At 43.1% G+C, this 19,757-nt stretch overlaps 1 protein-coding gene across 4 annotated transcripts in view; it reads right to left on the reverse strand.

The window, feature by feature from the left end:
• LOC117348908 (tyrosine-protein phosphatase non-receptor type 11-like) overlaps positions 1-19,757 on the reverse strand; it is a 131,680-nt gene that overhangs the window by 79,161 nt on the left and 32,762 nt on the right. The window contains exon 1 of one of the 4 annotated variants that reach the window (XM_033921547.1): positions 11,209-11,345. The exons of the other annotated variants lie outside the window; for them this stretch is intronic. Within the exon in view, the coding sequence (XP_033777438.1) occupies positions 11,209-11,216 (8 nt within the window). The 5' untranslated portion in view covers positions 11,217-11,345. Of the gene's footprint in view, positions 1-11,208; positions 11,346-19,757 lie in introns of those variants that run through there. 4 annotated transcript variants of the gene reach the window in all.

Below are 19,757 nucleotides of genomic sequence, written 5' to 3' on the forward strand. Positions count from 1 at the left end.
GAAGTTTAATCGAATCATCCCCCATGACAATTTTCCCTCCAGAACTATCAGTATTTGGGGCTGTGAACTAGGGCCTGAAACTCTATCTGCCCTCTGTCTATCCAAACCCAAAGATTCCATATAGCCCCCCTGTGATGGGGAGGTGGGGGATGTCCTCAGACTGAAGCAGGAAAGCAGAAGTGGAAAAAAAAAAAAAAGCTGCATATTACTCTGAAGGGGAAAAGGCTTCTGCTCAGTCATGTATAAACTCCATCCCCTGCCTGACAAAGTTATGCACGCGGCTTCTGAGTGAAACAGAACATCTTAATGGGGGACGTTTCAAGGGGCTGAAACCCTACAGCAAGAGAAAATCAATGCAATGGTTCACGTAGCCTACATGAACCATTGCATTTTTAGGGTCACAGCCCCTTGAATGTAGGCATTTCCCTTTCATAAGGAATTATACATATACAACAATGTAATTAACACTACAAAATTCTAATTCTTCCCAAATATGGATTGCAATTCAAGTACTTATAATTCTACTTCTTCATTTATTACAGTTTTTAAGCAGCAGTATTTCCTCTTATTTTCCATGCAGAAAGCATGGATGCTGAAATTACACACCACCAGCGGTCTCAAACTGAAACCCTTTGAAGGGCCAAATTTGGGATTTGTAGGTACTTGGAGGGCCTCAGAAAAAAATAGTTAACATCTTATTAAAGAGTTTGAGACCACTGAGTTAAGAGGAACGGTTAATCTGCTGGCTGGGTTGAAGGGCAGAGGGGAGAACAGGACAATCAAGCCATTGTGACATCACTGATGGGGTTGGCTCTTATTGGTGGAATGAGGCATTATGACATCACAATCTCAGCTCTGCTTCCCAAAGACATACAGGATGTCATGGTTACAGTTAAGCCAGTGGTCTCAAACTCAAACCCTTTGCAGGGCCACATTTTGGATTTGTAGGTACTTGGAGGGCCTCAGAAAAAAATAGTTAATGTCTTATTAAAGAAATGACAATTTTGCATGAGGTGAAATGCTTTATAGTTTATAAATCTTTCCTTTTGGCTAAGTCTTAATAGTAATATTGTCATTTATAGCTAAAGAGACATATGATCAAGAAACTGTTTTATTTTACTTTTGTGATTATGATAAACATACCGAGGGCCTCAAAATAGTACCTAGCGGGCTGCATGTGGCCCCCGGGCCGCAAGTTTGAGACCACTGCACTACACTATAAGACTGCCTCCACTGTTATCTGATGTAAGCATAAGGCATTCTGGGGGGTGGTTTGGGTGAAGTTGCAACGTATGTATAGATTTCTATTTAAAAATATTTTAGAGGAAGTGCTCTATTATAGATCGTTGTACAAGCCTATTTTATAAAACTACATTGCCTTTAGGAAAATTCTCATATATATCAATCACAATTCCCAGAATAAACTATTACTCATTGAAAAAATGAGAGGGGTCGTGAGAAGTGAAAGCAAAAGGTACAAAACCCCACACGGCATATACCTTCGCACAACGTCACCGTCAGCCCATGAGTGAGAACAGAGCACATCTAAAAACATAACAAAACAAAATTGTACTTATTTTAGGTCAAAAATATTCCACTCTTCCCATAATGCTATGAAACATTGACACGTTTCGTGCTCTGAATCAGGGAACTCACAGCCGCCATCTACCCACATTAAACGCTTTATAAAAACAAATATAACATAGCAACAATTTTTGATTCTTGTATTGAGTAATTCTAAAACAAAGACCTATCAAACAGCAGGCATCATCTCACACGCTCTAGCATCCTCTCAGCTTTGATGTTTAAACAGGTTAGAGCTGCAGAATTAAAATAAATCATAAGAACATAAGCAGTGTCTCTGCTGGGTCAAACCAGAGGTCCATCATGCCCAGCAGTCCGCTCACACGCCAGCCCATCAGGTCCAGGACCTGTATAGTAACCCTCTATCTATACCCTTCTATCCCCTTTTCCTTCAGGAAATTGTCTAATCCCTTCTTGAACCTCAATATCGTACTTTGTCCTATCACACCCTCCGGAACCGCATTCCAGGTATCCGCCACCCTCTGGGTAAAGAAGAACTTCCTAGCATTGGTTCTGAATCTGTCCCCTCTTAACTTTTCCGAATGCCCTTGTAGTTTTCGAAAATTTGAAGAATCTGTCCCTCTCCACTTTCTCTATGCCCTTCATGATCTTGTAAGTCTCTATCGTGTCCCTTTTAAGTCTCCGCTTTTCTAGGGTAAAGAGCCAATTTCTCTAATCTTTCAGTATATGTAAGGTTTTCCATACCCTTTATCAATCATATCATTCTTTTCTGAACCCTCTCGAGTATCACCATATCCTTCTTAAGATACGGTGACCAATACTGGACGCAGTACCGTACTCCAGATGCGGGCGCACCATCGCCCGAAACAACAGCAGAATAACTTCTTTCGTTCTGGTTGTAATACCTTTCTTGATAATACCTAGCATTCTATTCGCCTTCTTAGAGGCCACTGCACTGTGCCGACGGCTTCATTGTCTTGTCCACTATTACCCCCCAAGTCCTTTTCTTGGGTACTTTCACCCATTACCAGCCCTCCCATCATATAGCTGTACCTCGGGTTTCTGTGTCCTACATGCAAGACTTTACATTTATCTACATTGAACTTCATCTGCCATCTCGTCGCCCACTCTTTTAGTTTGTTCAGGTCACTTTGTAAATCTTCGCAGTCCTCTTTAGTCCTAACTGTTCCCTGACGCTATGGGGTTTTTTTTTTTTCTTTCTAATAACCTTATCGTGGGTGGATGTCTGCTATGATTTCTCTGATGCAGCCCATGAAACATCATATCAAGTCAAATGTCTTATAGCAGTAATGGAAATATTGAATATTTCTGACCTACATACAATTTCTTTTTTTTTTTTTTTTTTAATGTTTTCAAACGTACTCTGAAGAGGAACAGTTCATACTGTTCTCACTAATGGGCTGATGACGACATTGTATGAAGGGTATATGCGGTGTGGATTTTGTAGCTATTACGGTAAAATAGACCCCCGCAAATTCACGGTTCCGAATCCCGGACTCAGTCATTTACGGTATTTTCTGACTGCTTCTTCCGGTCAGAAAATACAGGGAATGACTGAGTCCACAAATCAGCCTTCTGCACAGCCGATTCCTCCTCCTCTCTCCCCCCCCCCCACCACCCGGTCAGCCAATCAGCCTTCTGCACAGCTGATTCCTCCTCCTCTTCCCCCCCCCCCCCCTCCGGTCAGTCTTCTGCACAACCAAACCGCCTGTCAGCCTAAATATTGATTTTTTAGCACCCGCTGCCGCCCCTGCAGCCCTCTCCCACCTCCGATACACTCCTAAACCGCATTCACGGTTTTTCAAAATTAATGGGTGCTCCTGGAACAGAACCCCCATGAATTTTGGGGGTGTACTGTACTTCCACTTCTGGTGGTCCATTACATTTTTTTTTTCATCAGTAATATTTGGGAATTGTGACTGATATATTTACCTGTGGTGGATTCTCCCTCAATTACCTCCATGGTGGTTAATTTATAAAAGCTTTATTTTTTTTTTTTTGTATCTACACAAATACATATGTGTTTATTAACATTTGATATGCCGCTTAAGCATATTACAGATCTAAGCGGTTTACAATAAAATACATGTACTTAGAACTTCCCTCTCTGTCCCAAAGCTCACAATCTAGCTAAATTATTAAAATAGAAAAGATATAACAAAATTCCAAGAATTGTGAAGAAAAGATACAATTAAAATAATAAAAAAGAAAATAAAAGAATAAAATTAAAATATACAAATAAGTTAAAAGATTGGAGATTGAGCAAAATAAATTCCAATCTGGTGCTAAGTCCAATAGAGCTCCACATCTGCAAGGAAGGATCGACAGAGAAGTGATGGTGGGCAGTGGGGCCATCCTTAAAATCACTCCTCCTCCACGTATGAATGATGATATGTACCTTCATATAACTCAGGTATGGTACATTTGAGGCAGATTTTGGGTGGAGTCCACGTCAACTTGTGTCCTTTCCCCCGGATTCAATACATAGCATCCTATTTAGGGCATCCAAAACTGCATATGATGCTGAGATCAGCAGGCAAATAAATTAGTTTATGAGCCATTAAGAGTCAATAATTGGCTGTTAACAATCGTTGACATTAATTGGCTCTAATGTGGATTGGCATACGAATCTGGTTGCGTGTGATTCTATAAAGACCTGTGTCCAAATTCTCTGTGGCTATGGGAGGGGCAAGAGCGGGTCAGGGGCATTCCAAAGAATTATGCACAGAGTCAAACAATTTGGAGCCTGCATGCCCAAGTTGTGTGCCAGAATTTATGCCAAGTTTCAGTTGGTGCAAGTCTTCACGCCCCAAATTGGGAACTGGAATACGCGCTAAGTACTATTCTGTGAAGAGCGCTCAGCCCGGAGCCAATACTTATACCTGATCCCGATCAGGTGTAAATGTTGTTCACCTGGAGGGCGTCTTCCCCTATGACAGACTCTGGAAGAGTGTTCCAGTTTTCCACCACTCTCTGGGTGAAGAAGAACTTCCTTGTACGGAATCTATCCTCTTTCAACTTTAAAGAGTGCCCTCTCGTTCTCTCTACCTCAGAGAGGGTGAACAACTTGTCCTTATCTGGTAAGTCTATCCCCCTTCAGTACCTTGAATGTTTCGATCATGTTCCCTCTCAATCTCCTCTGCTTGAGGGAGAAGAGGCCCAGTTTCTCTACGTGGAGAAAGAGGGCACTGGGACATTTAGAACTCTGCGACTATCATGAATACTATAGTTATATTGGTTCCTGAAAAGAATACCTCCCAGCTCTACATCAAATCACATGGCCTCAATGCAGCACGGATAGCCAAAGAGCAGATCATCACACTGACCCGTGTAAAGCATGAATATAGTACAGACAGCTGATATAGGGCCTTAAAGTCATATTCCTACACAGGTCTCCTGTATCTGACAGCTTCAGACAGCTGCTATTTGACATATGTACACACAGTAAATTCCTCAGAATAGCAGCCATGATTAGCCATTAAGCAAAATAAGCCCTTGCTTAGGGCACCACAAAGTCCCCCCCCCCCCCAGTTATATATGATTTATTTATGTTAATAATTTATACACTGCCTAAAAACCTAGGCGGTTCACAAAACACGGTACGTACATAAAAAAAAAATAATCATTTAAAAACAATCAGTCAAGCAAACATGTCACTGGAATGCCCTCAAGAGCCTAACACAGGTCTTAGATTGCTAAACGGGCAAAAGTTGAGTTTTCAGCATTCTTTTAAACTTCCATCTATTGCTATAATGTCGTAACAAGCCAGGTAAATGATTCCACAACTGCAGTTTCATACAATAATGATATTTCTTAGCACTTATGAGCTGTGCTTAGGGCATCAGTTGGACTTAATCCAGCCCTGCTAGGCAATTTTCGGTAGGCTACTTGCAGGCAAAAACTGTGGGTAGCTTTGTACACACAGCCCTAGTAGGCATATTTCAAAGAAAACTCTGTTTTCCTTTGAATACTAATTTCTGCGAGTGCTTGGATCCATATATAAACCCCATGCATATTTTCTATCTACATCCAGTCAGAATCACTTGTGGCAGGTTAATTGCAAGTAAATGTCTTACAGGCCTCTAACTTGCCACTGGATCGCAAAACCGAAGCACAGAAAATATCTAGAGTCCACTTAAAACCACTAAGCGGATAGCTGAGAGAAACGAGCCCTGTGTTTCAAGTTTCAAGTTTATTAAAAGATTTTTTAAACCTCTTAATCAGGTTTCTAAGCGGTGGACAATATAAAATTACATAAAAACATATTAAAATGTAAAAACATATAAAAACAAGGGATAATGGATAAAATCCAAGTGTCATAATAAAGCACAGATAAAACATTTGGACCGACTTCAAACAATAGGAAAGTGGGGAAGAACTACAATTGTTATAGAAAAGTGCAACATAAAAGGAAAGTACAATAGGTTAGAATTCCAGAGAGTAGGGGCAGTGACGGCAAAATTATTGGAGCGCAACGTATTAATCAATTTTAAAGAGGGTATAACGAGGAAATTCTGAGACGTTGCACGAAGAGATTTTAATGTATTCTAGGGAATTAAAAGTCTGTTGATGAAATCTGTGCATTTGGGATGGTACCTGGGAAAATGTACATCACTCTGCCATCGAGCCCTAAACCAGTGGTTCCCAACCCTGTCCTGGAGGAACACCAGGCCAATTGGGTTTTCAGGCTAGCCCTAATGAATATGCATGAAGCAAATTTGCATGCCTATCACTTCCATCATATGCAAATCTCTCGCATGCATATTCATTAGGGCTAGCCTGAAAACCCGATTGGCCTGGTGTTCCTCCAGGACAGGGTTGGGAATCACTGCCCTAAACTATAATGGAAAGAAGTCTTCTCGATGAAGTGACTCCTCTCCTTGCCAGCGACATGACCCTATCATGCACCCAGGCCTGGCATGCCCTACAATGACCTCACCTATCCCTCCTAAGTCAGACCATCAAGTACCTTTCTATTATAAACATAAGAACATAAGAATTGCCACTGTTGGGTCAGACCAGTGGTCCATCGTGCCCAGGAATCCGCTCATGCGGCGGCCCTTGGTCAAAGACCAGCACCCTAACTGAGACTAGCCCTACCTGCGTATGTTCTGGTTCATCAGGAACTTGTCTAACTTTGTCTTGAAAGGCTGGAGGGTGTTTTCCCCCATGACAGACTCAGGAACAGCATTCCAGTTTTCTAACACTCTCTGGGTGAAGAAGAACTTCCTTACGTTTGTATGGAATCTATCCCCTTTCAACTTTAGAGAGTGTTGTCTCGTTCTCCCTATCTTGGAGAGGGTGAACAACATTTACACCTGGTCGGGAACAGGTATAAGTATTGGCTCCGGGCTGAGCACTCTTCACAGAATAGTACTAAGCGCGTATTCCAGTTCCCAATATTGGACATGAAAACTTACACCAACTGAAACTTGGCATAAATTTTGGCACACAACTTGGGCATGCAGACTCCAAATTGTTTGACTCTGTGCATAATTCTTTGGAATGCCTCTGACCTGCTCTTGCCCCTCCCATAGCCACAGAGAATTTGGACATAGGTCTTTATAGAATCACATGCAGACAGATCCGTATGCCAATCCAAATTAGAGCCAATTAATGTGAATGATTGTTAACTGCTTGCCCTGCTTGCCAATGATTGTTAACTGCTTGCCCTGGATTGGTAGTATGGAATATTGCTACTCCTTGGGTTTTGGCCAGGTATTAGGTACCTGGATTGGCCACCATGAGAATGGGCTATTGGGCTTGATGGGCCATTGGTCTGACCCAATGAGGCTATTCTTATGTTCTTATGTACAATTTATATAAATAATTTAACACTATATTTAGTCCCTATGGACTATATTTAGAACTACGGACTGGTAAGCTTGACTTCGGTTCCAGGGAAGATGGCGGAAGCGCTGATAAGACAGCATCAATGAGCATCTAGAAAGGAATAAACTGATGAAAACAAGCCAACATGGATTCTGCAAAGGAAGATCGTGCCTAACGAACTTATTGCACTTCTTCGAAGGAATTAATAAACAAATGGACAAAGGGGACCCCACTGACATCGTATACTTAGATTTCTAAAAAGCTTTTGACAAGGTACCCTATGAATGCCTACTACGGAAATTGAAGAAGGAGACATACATATATGAATCAAAAATTGGTTGGCGGGTAGAAAGCAAAGGGTAGGAGTGAAAGGCCACTACTCGGACTGGAGGAGGGTCACAAGTGGTGTTCCGCAAGGGTCGGTACTCGGACCGCCGCTGTTCAATGTATTTATAAATGATCTAGAAACAGGGACGAAGTGCGAAATAATAAAATTTGCAGACAACACCAAACTGTTTAGTGGAGTAGGGACAAAAGAGGACTGTGAAGACTTACAAAGGGACCTGAACAAACTAGAAGAGTGGGCGACGAGATGGCAGATGAAATTACTCGAGAGGGTTCAGAAAAGGGCGACGCAATTGATAAAAGGTATGGAAAACCTTACATATGCTGAAAGATTAGAGAAACTGGGATTCTTTTCCCTGGAAAAGCGGAGACTTAGAGGGGACATGATAGAGACTTACAAGATCATGAAGGGCATAGATAAAGTGGAGAGGGACAGATTCTTCAAACTTTCGAAAACGTCAAGAACGAGAGGGCATTCGGAAAAATTAAGTGGGGACAGATTCAGAACCAATGCTAGGAAGTTCTTCTTCACCCAGAGGGTGGAGGACACCTGGAATGCGCTTCCAGAGGGTGTGATAGGACAGAGTATGGTACTGGGGTTCAAGAAGGGGTTGGATGATTTTCTGAAGGAAAAGGGGATAGAAGGGTATAGATAGAGGATTACTATACAGGTCCTTGACCTAATGGGCCGCCGCATGAGCGGACTGCTGGGCACCATGGACCTGTAGTCTGACCCAGCAGAGGCACTTCTTATGTTCTTAATATAAACTAAAAAGACATCCAGAATTAGCAGTAAAACAACCAGAGAAAATATGTCTCCATTAACAAAACTCAATACCAGTAAAACCACATACATGCACATATATATCCCCCACCCCCATTTTCACAAAGTCATGCTAGCGGCTGCCGCTGAGGCAACTGCCCTGAAGCTCACACAGATTTAAAGGGCTTCAGGGCTTTTGCTATGTGACAGCCACTAGTGCGGCTTTGTAAAAAAATAAAAAAGGGGCTTGTGTGTGAATATATTTTCTTAGCAACAAAGTATGATTTTTTTTTTTTTTCTTTTTTTAGATATGCACATTCACCTCCTTGATGTGGGTTGGGAAGGCAACATGGTTAAGCTTAACATAAGAGTTCCCCTACAGGGTCAGACTAAGGGGCCATCTAACCCAGTACCCTGTTTCCAACAGCGGCCAGTCCAGGTCAGAAGTACCTGTAGAGTCCCAAGAAATAACAGGATTCTAAGGGCCACTTTTACAAAGGTGTGGTAAGCGTTTTAGCGCGTGATTAGCGCATGGTAAATATTAGCACGAAAAAGCATAGCGCACCTTTGTAAAAGAGGGTGTATATTACTTAACCCCGGGGAGAAACTGTGGCTTTCCCCCAGGTCTATCATAATAATGATTTATTATTATTATTATGTTCTTGTATACCGCCATACCCAATGAGTTCTAGGCGGTTCACATCAATTAATTAAGATCCGATCTGAACACGGATTTACAACATTTTGTCGGAATTACAAGCAACGAGGAAGGAAATGTTGGAACATTTTAGCAGAAATTTATCAGAGTTACAGGCAGCGACAAGGTTGGATTGGAAGGAAAGAGGGAGGGAGAGAGAACCAAAGGAGGGGAGGGGGGCAGGGGAATGAGGATTAAGGGTCCTGTTCACGGACTTTGGACTTTACCTCTAGGAATGTGCCCAAACCTTTTGAAAACTCAGCGACATTAAATGCCGTTACCACCTGCCCCGGCAATCTGTTCCAGGTCTTAACTCCATTAGGAGAAATTTTTTTTTTTTTTTTTTCCACTCATCGTTTTAAAATGTACTACTTTAGCAACTTTGTAAGTTTTGATAGAATGAACAAATGTTTACTTGTTCCACTCCGTTCAAGATTTTATAGCTCTCTATCACATCTCCCCTCAGCTGTCTTTTCTCCAAGCTGAAGAGCCGCTAACCTCTAACTTTTCCTCGTATGAGAGTTATTTTCGCCCCTTAATCATTTTGGTCATCCTTTTCTATACCTTTCCAGTCCTACAATATCTTTTTTTTCTTTGAGATGCGGTGATCAGAAATTGCATACAATACTCAAGGTGGTTACACCATGGAACAATACAGAGACATTATGATGTCCTTTTTTTATTCTCTATTCCTTTCATGTGTACAATGCTTTGCACCTCTAGTACAGGGATCTCAAAGTCCTTCCTTGAGGGCCGCAATCCAGTCAGGATTTCCCCAATGAATATGCATTGAAAGCAGTGCATGCACATAGATCTCCTGCATATTCATTGGGGAAATCCTGAAAACCCGACTGGATTGCGGCCCTCAAGGAGGGACTTTGAGACCCCTGCTCTAGTAGCACAAAAAAAATGATTAAGTAGTAGTGGTAATAAATCCGTTTGGCTTTTTGGACCACCACCATACACTGAGGAGAGGATTTCAATTTATTTTCCATCATGATACCTCAGCAGCCTTTAACAATAAGGAGTATGTTTTGAAATTAAAATGTCTCGGTGTTTGTTCCAGAATAAAAGCCTATGAGAAGAAACCATTTTGAGAAGAGAGCCGGGAGAGGAGGATGTAAGGGGACAGGAATGTGCAACAGCCAGCCAGGCGACTCTGCCCCGGCCTTAGTAAAAAAAAAAAAAACAAAAAAAAAACAAACAGGCATAGAATGGATTGGTTCATGTTTTGCGCTGAAAATAAAGTGTTTGAAATATAACACAGACATTTTCTGCAGCGAGAAAGAGTGTAAATGTAAGTTAAAGCACCCCAGACTATTATAGACTGCAATTTCAATGACTCTCGCATTAACACCATTACATAGCGCAGTGTGCCATACAAAAAAAGTTAAAATTGACTAATATGCCTGCAAAAATTTAGTATTGCAATGCAGACTGCAAACACATCTTTATGCAACTGTACAGTATTAGTTTTACCTTGGAAATAATTACAATGTACTGCATAAACAGACCATGTTAAAATGATTATGTCATACTTAAAAAAAAAAAAAAAAGTTTGCTACACACAATACAGAATTTATATCAGGCAACTGTGAATAAAGTGGAGATAGTTAGTGCTTCCGCTAACATGCATATAACATTCTAAAAATGCAGTGCACAGTACCAGACACTGTGGATTCAACACTCAATAAATATACTAACACACGGCTTCAATTTTGCACAGAACATGGTACCAGTATTCTACTGGCCTCAGAACTGCTCATCCAAACAAGTAGAGAAAGATGTATTCGACAGCAGAATGTGTCAATATCTCGCACACTAGCCATACAAAATGCATTTCTCACGGCCAGGATGACTGAGTAAAGCTTGTCAGCCAAGTGGCCCATCCCCAGCTGGAGGTGGCAGGAGAAGAGTTTAAGCATACGAGTCTGCTTGAGGTCACACAGTCGGGCAGAAGAGAGAGTAGCAAGATGGTCCACTGTGCCAGGAAGAGCCGTCTTACCTCACCATAGCTTCACAGCTCAACAAGCCCACAGCAGAGACCCAAGAACCGTTAATCCACCAAACCACAGGTTGACTGAACAGCAAAGGGGAAACCAAGAGGGGAGGGCGGAGGCCTGAGGAAGAGTGGTTTATAATCTGGGAAGGGGGACGAGTGGTGGCCGCCTGATAGGGGATAAGCAGACACAGCTGAAAGTTTCAGCTTTTTCTGCAGAAGGCGGAGTAAAGGAAAAAAAAAAAAACCACCTAGTGCCATTGGCGCAGGCACCATCGCAGATGAACTGCAGAAAAATATTTGCAAGGACAGCAACATCAGTTTTATTTCATTAGTAGTCACAGAGCATTTGGGGCTCCCCGATACTGACAAATTCTGTGCCTCAATTAAGGAATCCTGTAAAAGGGCATCTGCTCTGTGGATGCTGAGCACCCCCAAACACTACAAGCTCCTTCATTGTGTCTAGAAAAGGGATCATTTCTATTATGCTTGGCACCCACTTTTTGAATTGTTGCCATCTATGCCAGCCAGGCAAAGAATGGCCACAGAATCCCTAAATCTTCCAGGTATGCAACGACCATTGATATTACAAAGTCAGACTTAAATTCGCTCAGCCTGGCAAAGCTGGACTTGCAGATTAACGGACAGACTGTAAATGCAGGTGCCGAAGCTTTTAATGATCATTACATTCTCTACATTAGCATCTCACGGTGCCTTCATTTTGCATGACTATATCCGACACAGGAACTACATTAATTCAGACTTCTCAGAGGCTGCCACTGAGCAAAAATCGCTGCTAGACTACACCCTGAACCTCCCAGGGCTTTCTTTGGTAGATGCTGAAAATGTAGAGACCGTCCTCAGCATGGTCTCCCAGAACATGCATGGACACTATGGGGCTCATAATCGAAAATTAAGCGCATCTAAAAACCTGCCCAATTTGGTGCTTTGATGACCTAAAAAACAGGTCGCCTAAGTGCCGATTATCAAACCTCATTTTTGGATGTATCCAGGGACCTTTTAGGCCTCTGAATGCCGCTGTGCAGCCAGAGCTAAAAGGGGTGTATCTAGAGAAGTGGTTAGGGCGGGATGTGGACGGGACGAGGGACGACCTAGACTTAGTTGTCCTGCAGGGATAATCGAAGGTTTTACAAGACTTCCAGGACAGACCTTATACATTGTGACTTAAGATGATATAAAAACAGGTTTAAGTGTCCAAAGGGTACACAAAGTGACCAGATAACCACTGCAGAGACAAAGTAAAGATTCTCACACACTCCCCCACGCTTCACTGACCCCCCCCCCCTCACACACCCTCAAAGATCAGAATAAACTAGTACATACCTGTCTCCAGAACATCAGCACCTGGTATAGGAAAGCCTAATAGAGCTGCACACAGGGATATTAAATAGTCTGGGGGCTGGGCTAGTGAACCATAGAGAGAAGCAGCAAGTCCCATAAGCCACTATAACCACTACATTCATTGTTTAAAACGTGAGCCCACCAAAAAAAACCCAAACCCTACTCTACTGCCACATAGGTGCCACCTGCAGCCATAAGGGCTATTGGGGTTGTAGAAAGGTGGGTATAGTGGGTTTGGGGGGGGGGTGTTTTGGGTGCTCACACTAACCTAAAAGGGAGTTCTGGTGAGTTATTTATGTGGTACCTTTTTTGTGAAGTTCAGAGCAGTGCCCTGTAAGATGCCCCACTGCTCTGTTGCCATGTCTGGGTGGCCAGTCTATCACAATGCTGGCCCCTCCCATGTCCAAATGGTCTTGTTCTGGGCGTTTGGGACTTAGACAAATTTTTGGTTGAAAATGTGGTATAAAGATAGATAGACGTACTGGCGGTCTGGACGATCAATGGCCTGGACATCCAGATAGATGATTTAAAAAAATATATACAAGAATGAACATTTTACCACTACCAACTTTGGGCGTCTAGTGCCATACGTCCGAATCAGACTTCAACATTTCTTTTAATTATGTTCAACCACAGCCCCAATTTTACAAGCCCTCTTTGCATTTGATAAAGTGCCTTAAACTGGCACTTAAATGTTTATCTTGCATAAACATCTAAATCCCCATTTTACAGTCAGTATACAAATGTATCAAACCCAAGTGCATCAGATGGCAAGGGGATGTGGTCTGGATGCGTTTTGAGTGGGACAAAGAGCAGATCAAACAAGCAAGCAAAAAATACGGTGAACTTTAATTAAAACAAACCAAATGTCTCACATGGCCATGTTTGGCCCGAAGGCTGCATCAGAAGCAAGACCAAAGACGTAAACACTCAACCTCTCTCTAGATCAGGGGTAGGGAACTCCGGTCCTCAAGAGCCGTATTCCAGTCGGGATTTCAGGATTTCCCCAGTGACTATGCATTGAAAGCAGTGCATGCAAATAGATCTCATGCAGATTCATTGGGGAAATCCTGAAATCCCGACTGGAATACGGCTCTCGAGGACCGGAGTTCCCTACCCCTGATCTAGATGAAAAGACAGTCCTTAATGCCAGCAAATTAGAGTAGAGCTTCCAGAGAGGGTAAAGCACAAAGACCACTTCTTTCTAGAGCAGTGTTTTTCAACCTTCTGACACCTATGGACCGGCGGAAATAAATGAATTATTTTGCAGACCAGCGGTTGAAGAACACTGGGCTAAGTCGTGGTCCAGAACCTGCACATCTCCGCCCAATCTCCGCCCCATAATAGCACTAATTGCAACACCATTTTTTCCATTCATTTTTCATACACACACACACACACAATATAATCTTATTAACAACACATAATGGTTAACCACAAAATTAAACTACACAAAGCACACTGTACATATGCTTCTCAACATTCATTCCTACCAGAACACAGATAACCCCTATGCAAATATGAGACCGCAGTCTAAAAGTACTAATATATACAAACAAAACCCTAAGATTCAAGACTCTGTTTGCAGTACAGTCCCAGAGAAATAGAAACAAGTGCATTTCTTCCTGAACAGTGTAAAATATAGACAGCAGGTGTAAATTCTCAAAATTGACACAATTCAATCACTAAATTTAAAACTAAAATCATTCCCCCTACCTTTGTTGTCTCCCTTCCTCCATGCTGTGCCTTAACTTTTGGCTTGCTCCTGCCTGCCCGTTTTATACCGCCCCCCCCCCGGTGTTATCTTCAGGCCGGCTCCCTCTTCCTCACTGACGCAGTGCATAAAGTCGCGGGCAGTGGCTCCTCGCACGTCCTGCGCCTCATCTGAAAGCCTTCCCTCTGACGTTCGTCAGAAAGAAGGCTGCCCGATAACGCCGCGTCAATCACACCACGGACCGGCGGCTGAAGAACACCGTCTCGGACACGACGCACATGCCGGACCGGCAGGAAATTTCTGCGGACCGGCACCGGTCCATGGACCGGTGGTTGAAGAACACTGTTCTAGAGCATTAAAACACCATCTGCATTCAAATAGACGTTCCCCTGTGTTTTGAGTGGGACAAGGGCAGAGCGGGTTCATAGACATTTAGTCCCCATTTCAGAAGGGGAGTAAACATCGGGATGCTGAGGCTTTGGCTCTAACCACTAGGCCACACACTCCCGCATAGATTTTGGGATAAGCGCGATAAACGTGTTTTAATTAATTAAATAAATACTGTATGTCACCCGTCTTTGATTCTGTTCATCTTAATCTCTTGTACAACGGCGGCTGCAGTCCCATGGAATTGGTCCAGTGATACTATAGTGGTTTTGCTCCTGTCCTGCTGAGCATGAGTAGCGAGTGAGATCTAACAACTTGTCTTGGTATAAATTGAAGCAAAGGGTGCCTCAGGGCTCTGTGCTTTAATATTTGTCTGTAGCCACTGTGTGTACAATTATTTGCTTGCACTTCTATTCAAATAGTATAATGCTCTATACACCTTTTCCTATTATGGAGAGGGTATGCCGCCACTAGCAGAAGTGGAGTGTTTTGATCCTGTAGTACAGGGGTGTCCAACCTGCGGCCCAGTGAAGTACCGTATTTTCACGCATATAACGCACGCGTTATACACGATTTTACAAACCGTGCATAACCATGCGCGTTATACGTGTGAGTGCGTTGTACACATGTTGTTTTTTTTTCATTCGAATCCGGCATTCCCCCTGCGAACCGGCATCCTCCCCCCCCCCGCTCGCGTCACCCCCCTCCCCCGCGATCCTACATTCCCCCCAGCACCGCAAAGACAACTCTTACCCGATTGGGCACTGGCACCGGCACCAGCACCAATGCACAGGATGTGCCAGTGCCCGAAGATCCTCCCTCGTTGGGTTGGGCTGGGCTGGGCGGTGCGAGAGAGATCCTCCTTCTTCCTGTGCCGGGCTGGACTAGGCTTTGAGCATTTGCGCATGCTCAAAACCTTCTGGTCTCGCTCTCTCAAAGCCTAGTCCAGCCCGGCACAGGAAGAAGGAGGATCTCTCTCGCACCACCCAGCCCAGCCCAACCCAACGAGGGAGGATCTTCTGGCACTGGCACATCCTGTGCATTGGTGCTGGTGCCGGTGCCCAATCGGGTAAGAGTTGTCTTTGCGGTGCTGGGGGGGGATGTAGGATCGCGGGGGGGGGGGGGGGGAGGATGCCGGATTCGAATGAAAAAAAAAAATGCTCTCTCGGGTAAGCGAGCGGGGGGGGGAGGATGCCGGTTTGGAGTAGGCGGGAGGAGGTTTTAGCATGCGCAGTATATGCGTGTGCGCGCTATATTAAATTTTTTTTACATAAATTTGTATTCCCCGCGCGCTATACCCGTGTGCGCGTTTTACACGGGTGCGCGGTATATGGGTGAAAATACGGTATTTTGTGTGGCCCCGGTCGAGGCGATGCAGTGTTTTCCTCTGCTGCCCCCGGGTGTTTACCGTCTTGCTGGCTCCTCCCTCCGTCTTGCTGCAGCGTTTGCGTGTTTGTGCGGCCCCAGAAACATTTTTTTCCGGCCAATGCGGCCCAGCGAAGCCAAAAGGTTGGACACCCCTGCTGTAGTGCAATAATTAGCTCTGGGTTACCCATAAACTATAACAAGACAGAAGTGCCCCGTTTCCCAAGATCCTGAGAGAAAGAATCTGGGATTGTTTGCAAAATCTGAAGTTAGCTCTCTTGGTGTACTCCTAGGTTAACGATTAACACTACTTTCTCACACTAGTGCACCACTTAAGACCTTTTCTAGAAGATAAGGAGTTCTGCGCAGTATTTCAGGCATTTATTAATCTGTGTTTTAGATTATTTTAACATCGTTTATCAGGCCTGCCTGCTTCTGTCCTGAGTGAAGAACATTCCAGCACAGCTGCTGCGGCTAAGGCGGCCTAACTGTGAACAAATACAGTAAATCCCCCCCACCCCAATCCTGGATTAGATGCACTGGCTCCAAATATAATTCAGGATTAAATACAAGACTTTGTTTATGACATTTAAACTCGCATATAGCTTATTTCCAGATTATCTGTCTTCATTATTACAATCATACACCTTTGTGCATTCAATAAGGTCCTAAGGCTCAGGGGGGATATGATAGAGACCTTCAAAATACTTAGGGGCATAGAGAGGGTGGACAGGGACAGGTTCTTCAGACTAAAAGGGATGACAGGTACGAGGGGGCACTCAGAGAAACTGAAGGGAGATAGGTTCAAATCAAATGCAAGGAAGTTTTTCTTCACCCAAAGGGTCGTGGACAAATGGAATGCGCTCCCGGAGGAAGTGATCCGGCAGAGTACAGTACAGGGATTCAAACAGGGATTGGACAGATTCCTGAGGGAAAAGGGGATCGTGGGGTACTGAGGGAGGTGCTGGGGTGTTGCATAAGTATAGACAGCTCACCAGGTCGTGCAGGTGCAAGGCCGGAGGGTTAGGACATTGATGGGAAGATAGGACTTCGATGAGAAACCTAGGGGGCAAGGGGGCCCCTTCTGGTGATTAAGGCAGGTCATGACCTGTTGGGCCGCCGCGGGGGCGGACTGCTGGGCGGGATGGACCTCTGGTCTGACCCAGCAGAGGCACTGCTTATGTTCTTATGTTCTTATGTACCCTACTGTATCTGAAAATACCTCACCTTGGAACAATTTTTGAAAACGGTTAAGAGATAATCTAAATAAATACACATTTGCAAAGCATATATGCTGCTAAATCTAAGCAAGAACCGGGCGACAAACAAGGGTGTTTTTGATTTATGCTATGAGAATATAGAAAACGTTTCCTATATATTTCTCAATTTCTTGAGCCGTCAAAAGACTATATAGCCAAGAGAGCAACATTATTAGTTACTTTTACGACTGAAATACAAAAACAAGATATTCTTAAACTGTATTTTTTGAACAAAAATGCCCTGTTTTGTGTCAACACAAACATTTTTCCAGATGTCTCTAGACCAGTGGTCTCAAACTCGCGGCCCAGGGGCCACATGCGAACCGCCAGGTACTATTTTGAGGCCCTCGGTATGTTTATCACAATCACAAAAGTAAAATAAAACAGTTTCTTGATCAAATGTCTCTTTAGCTATAAATTACAATATTATTATTAAGACTTAGCCAAAAGGAAAGATTTATAAACTATAAAGAGTTTTACCTCATGCAAAATTGTCATTTCTTTAATAAGACATTAGCTATTTTTTCTGAGGCCCTCCAAGAACCTACAAATCCAAAATGGGGCCCTGCAAAGGGTTTGAGTTTGAGACCATTGCTCGTCTAGACAAACGCAATACAGGAGGAAGCAATTCCTGCAACTCAAGGCTAGAACCTTGGGTGTGGGTGCCTCATTTTTTCTTAAGTTCCCCTGTAAATGTTTGGTGACATTTCAGAATACTAGATATATATTTTTAGATCCAACTCATTTAGAAAATTTTCTTTTAGATAACCCTAAATTGGATATATTACCTGTTACTGGTGCAGAAGCTGAGAAGGAATGAAATGATTATTATTGCCCGACTTCAGTTTATTAGAATACTGTTGTTCAGTTTCTTATTTCTTTGAATATAGAATCAGCGACAAGATTAGTCAGCCCTTAATAATGTGGACTTGTTAATATTAATATTTTAATTTTGAAGTATTTTCTTTATATTTTCTATATTGCCTAAATTTGTTATGTTGTAACAATTAATAAATTTATAAAAAAAAAAAATAAAAAAAAAAAAGTTTCCTACAGAATTACTGTTCCCCACCCCCCTTTTACAAAATCACAAAAGCAGTTTTTTAGTGCAGACCAGCGCACTGAATGCTTGGTGCTGCTCCCGATGCTCATACAACTCCATAAGTGTTGGGAGCAGCGCCGAGAATTCAGCACGCCGGCCTGCAATAAAAACCGCTTTCACAGTTTTGTAAAAAAAAAAGGGGGGGAGGAGAATGAGAGACAAATGGACTTTTTGGAAGAGTCTCAAGACACCTGTTTAGTCAGGCATATAGTTCTCAGAAGAGGTGGATATTTAGAGGGATTTCTAGAATGTTCTAGAAAGGCTGCTGGGCGCACCTATTTAACTAGGCATATAGGGCCTCTTCTATTAAACTGCTCTGGAAGGTTGTAACGCAGAGAGCTGCGCTGAATGGCCAGCGCTGCTCCCGATGCTCATAGAGTTCCATTCAGTGTGGCTTTCTGCACTACAAACTGCTAGTATGGTTTAATAGAAGAGGGGAATAGTTGAAGATATAGGAGGTAATTGCAGGGACAGGATACCTCGTTTCTACATTTGCTCAAGGTCTGTGTATTTCGAGGTATTTGTCTGCTATTGTCCTATTTACTAGGTGAATCACAAATCATTAAATAAATAACACATATGGTATTCACTTCTGTAACAGCTTCTGCGGCATGTACAAAGTGGCAAGAAAGGGCATGTGCAAAGCAATATTGACTCAAGAGCACCAAAAGCCCACCTCCCACCCCGGCACCTCCTGGCATTGTTTTGAGCCCTGGCACTCATAAGGTAGGAGCATCTGGAGATTGCTTCTGCCCCTACCACTAGCCACCAGGGAAACTTCTAGTAGATTCTGGGGGTAGAACTGAGGGGCGGAGAAAGGGGTTTCTTTGTGGCAGAAGCAGCAATTTTATAAAACTGCAACAAAGCACGTTGGGAAGAGGGAAGCACTGTTTCCCCGCACAGAGCTAATACCGTTTTGTTTAGCAATGACTTTCTAGCTTTTTCTTTTACAAAAGGTTTCATGACAGACTTCCAAAAAGGAAAATGTCCAAAAGTGGCATAAAGGGGCAGATGGCCATTTTTCAATCCAAATCCTATTTTCGAAACCTTTTTGATAGACGGATATCTATGCTGTTCATCCACAGTTTGTCTAAATCTCAAGAAGTCATGTTAAGAGGTGTGGGCATGACTACAGTAGGCTTATGACCTGGACGTTTTTCTGACATAATTGAACATTTTAGAAAATGTCCAGGGTACAATTTGGACATTTGGGACTAGATCTGTTTTAATAACTAATGCCAAAAAGGTGCTCAAACTGAACAGATGATCGCGGGAGGGATGTAAGCATGACCATCCCATACTCCTTCCTTCTCTCCTTAAAGAAGTAAATAGAAACATGATGGCAGATAAAGGCCAAATGGCCCAT

The sequence above is a fragment of the Geotrypetes seraphini genome, chromosome 15 (genome assembly GCF_902459505.1).
Source record: "Geotrypetes seraphini chromosome 15, aGeoSer1.1, whole genome shotgun sequence".
Classification (NCBI taxonomy): domain Eukaryota; kingdom Metazoa; phylum Chordata; class Amphibia; order Gymnophiona; family Dermophiidae; genus Geotrypetes; species Geotrypetes seraphini.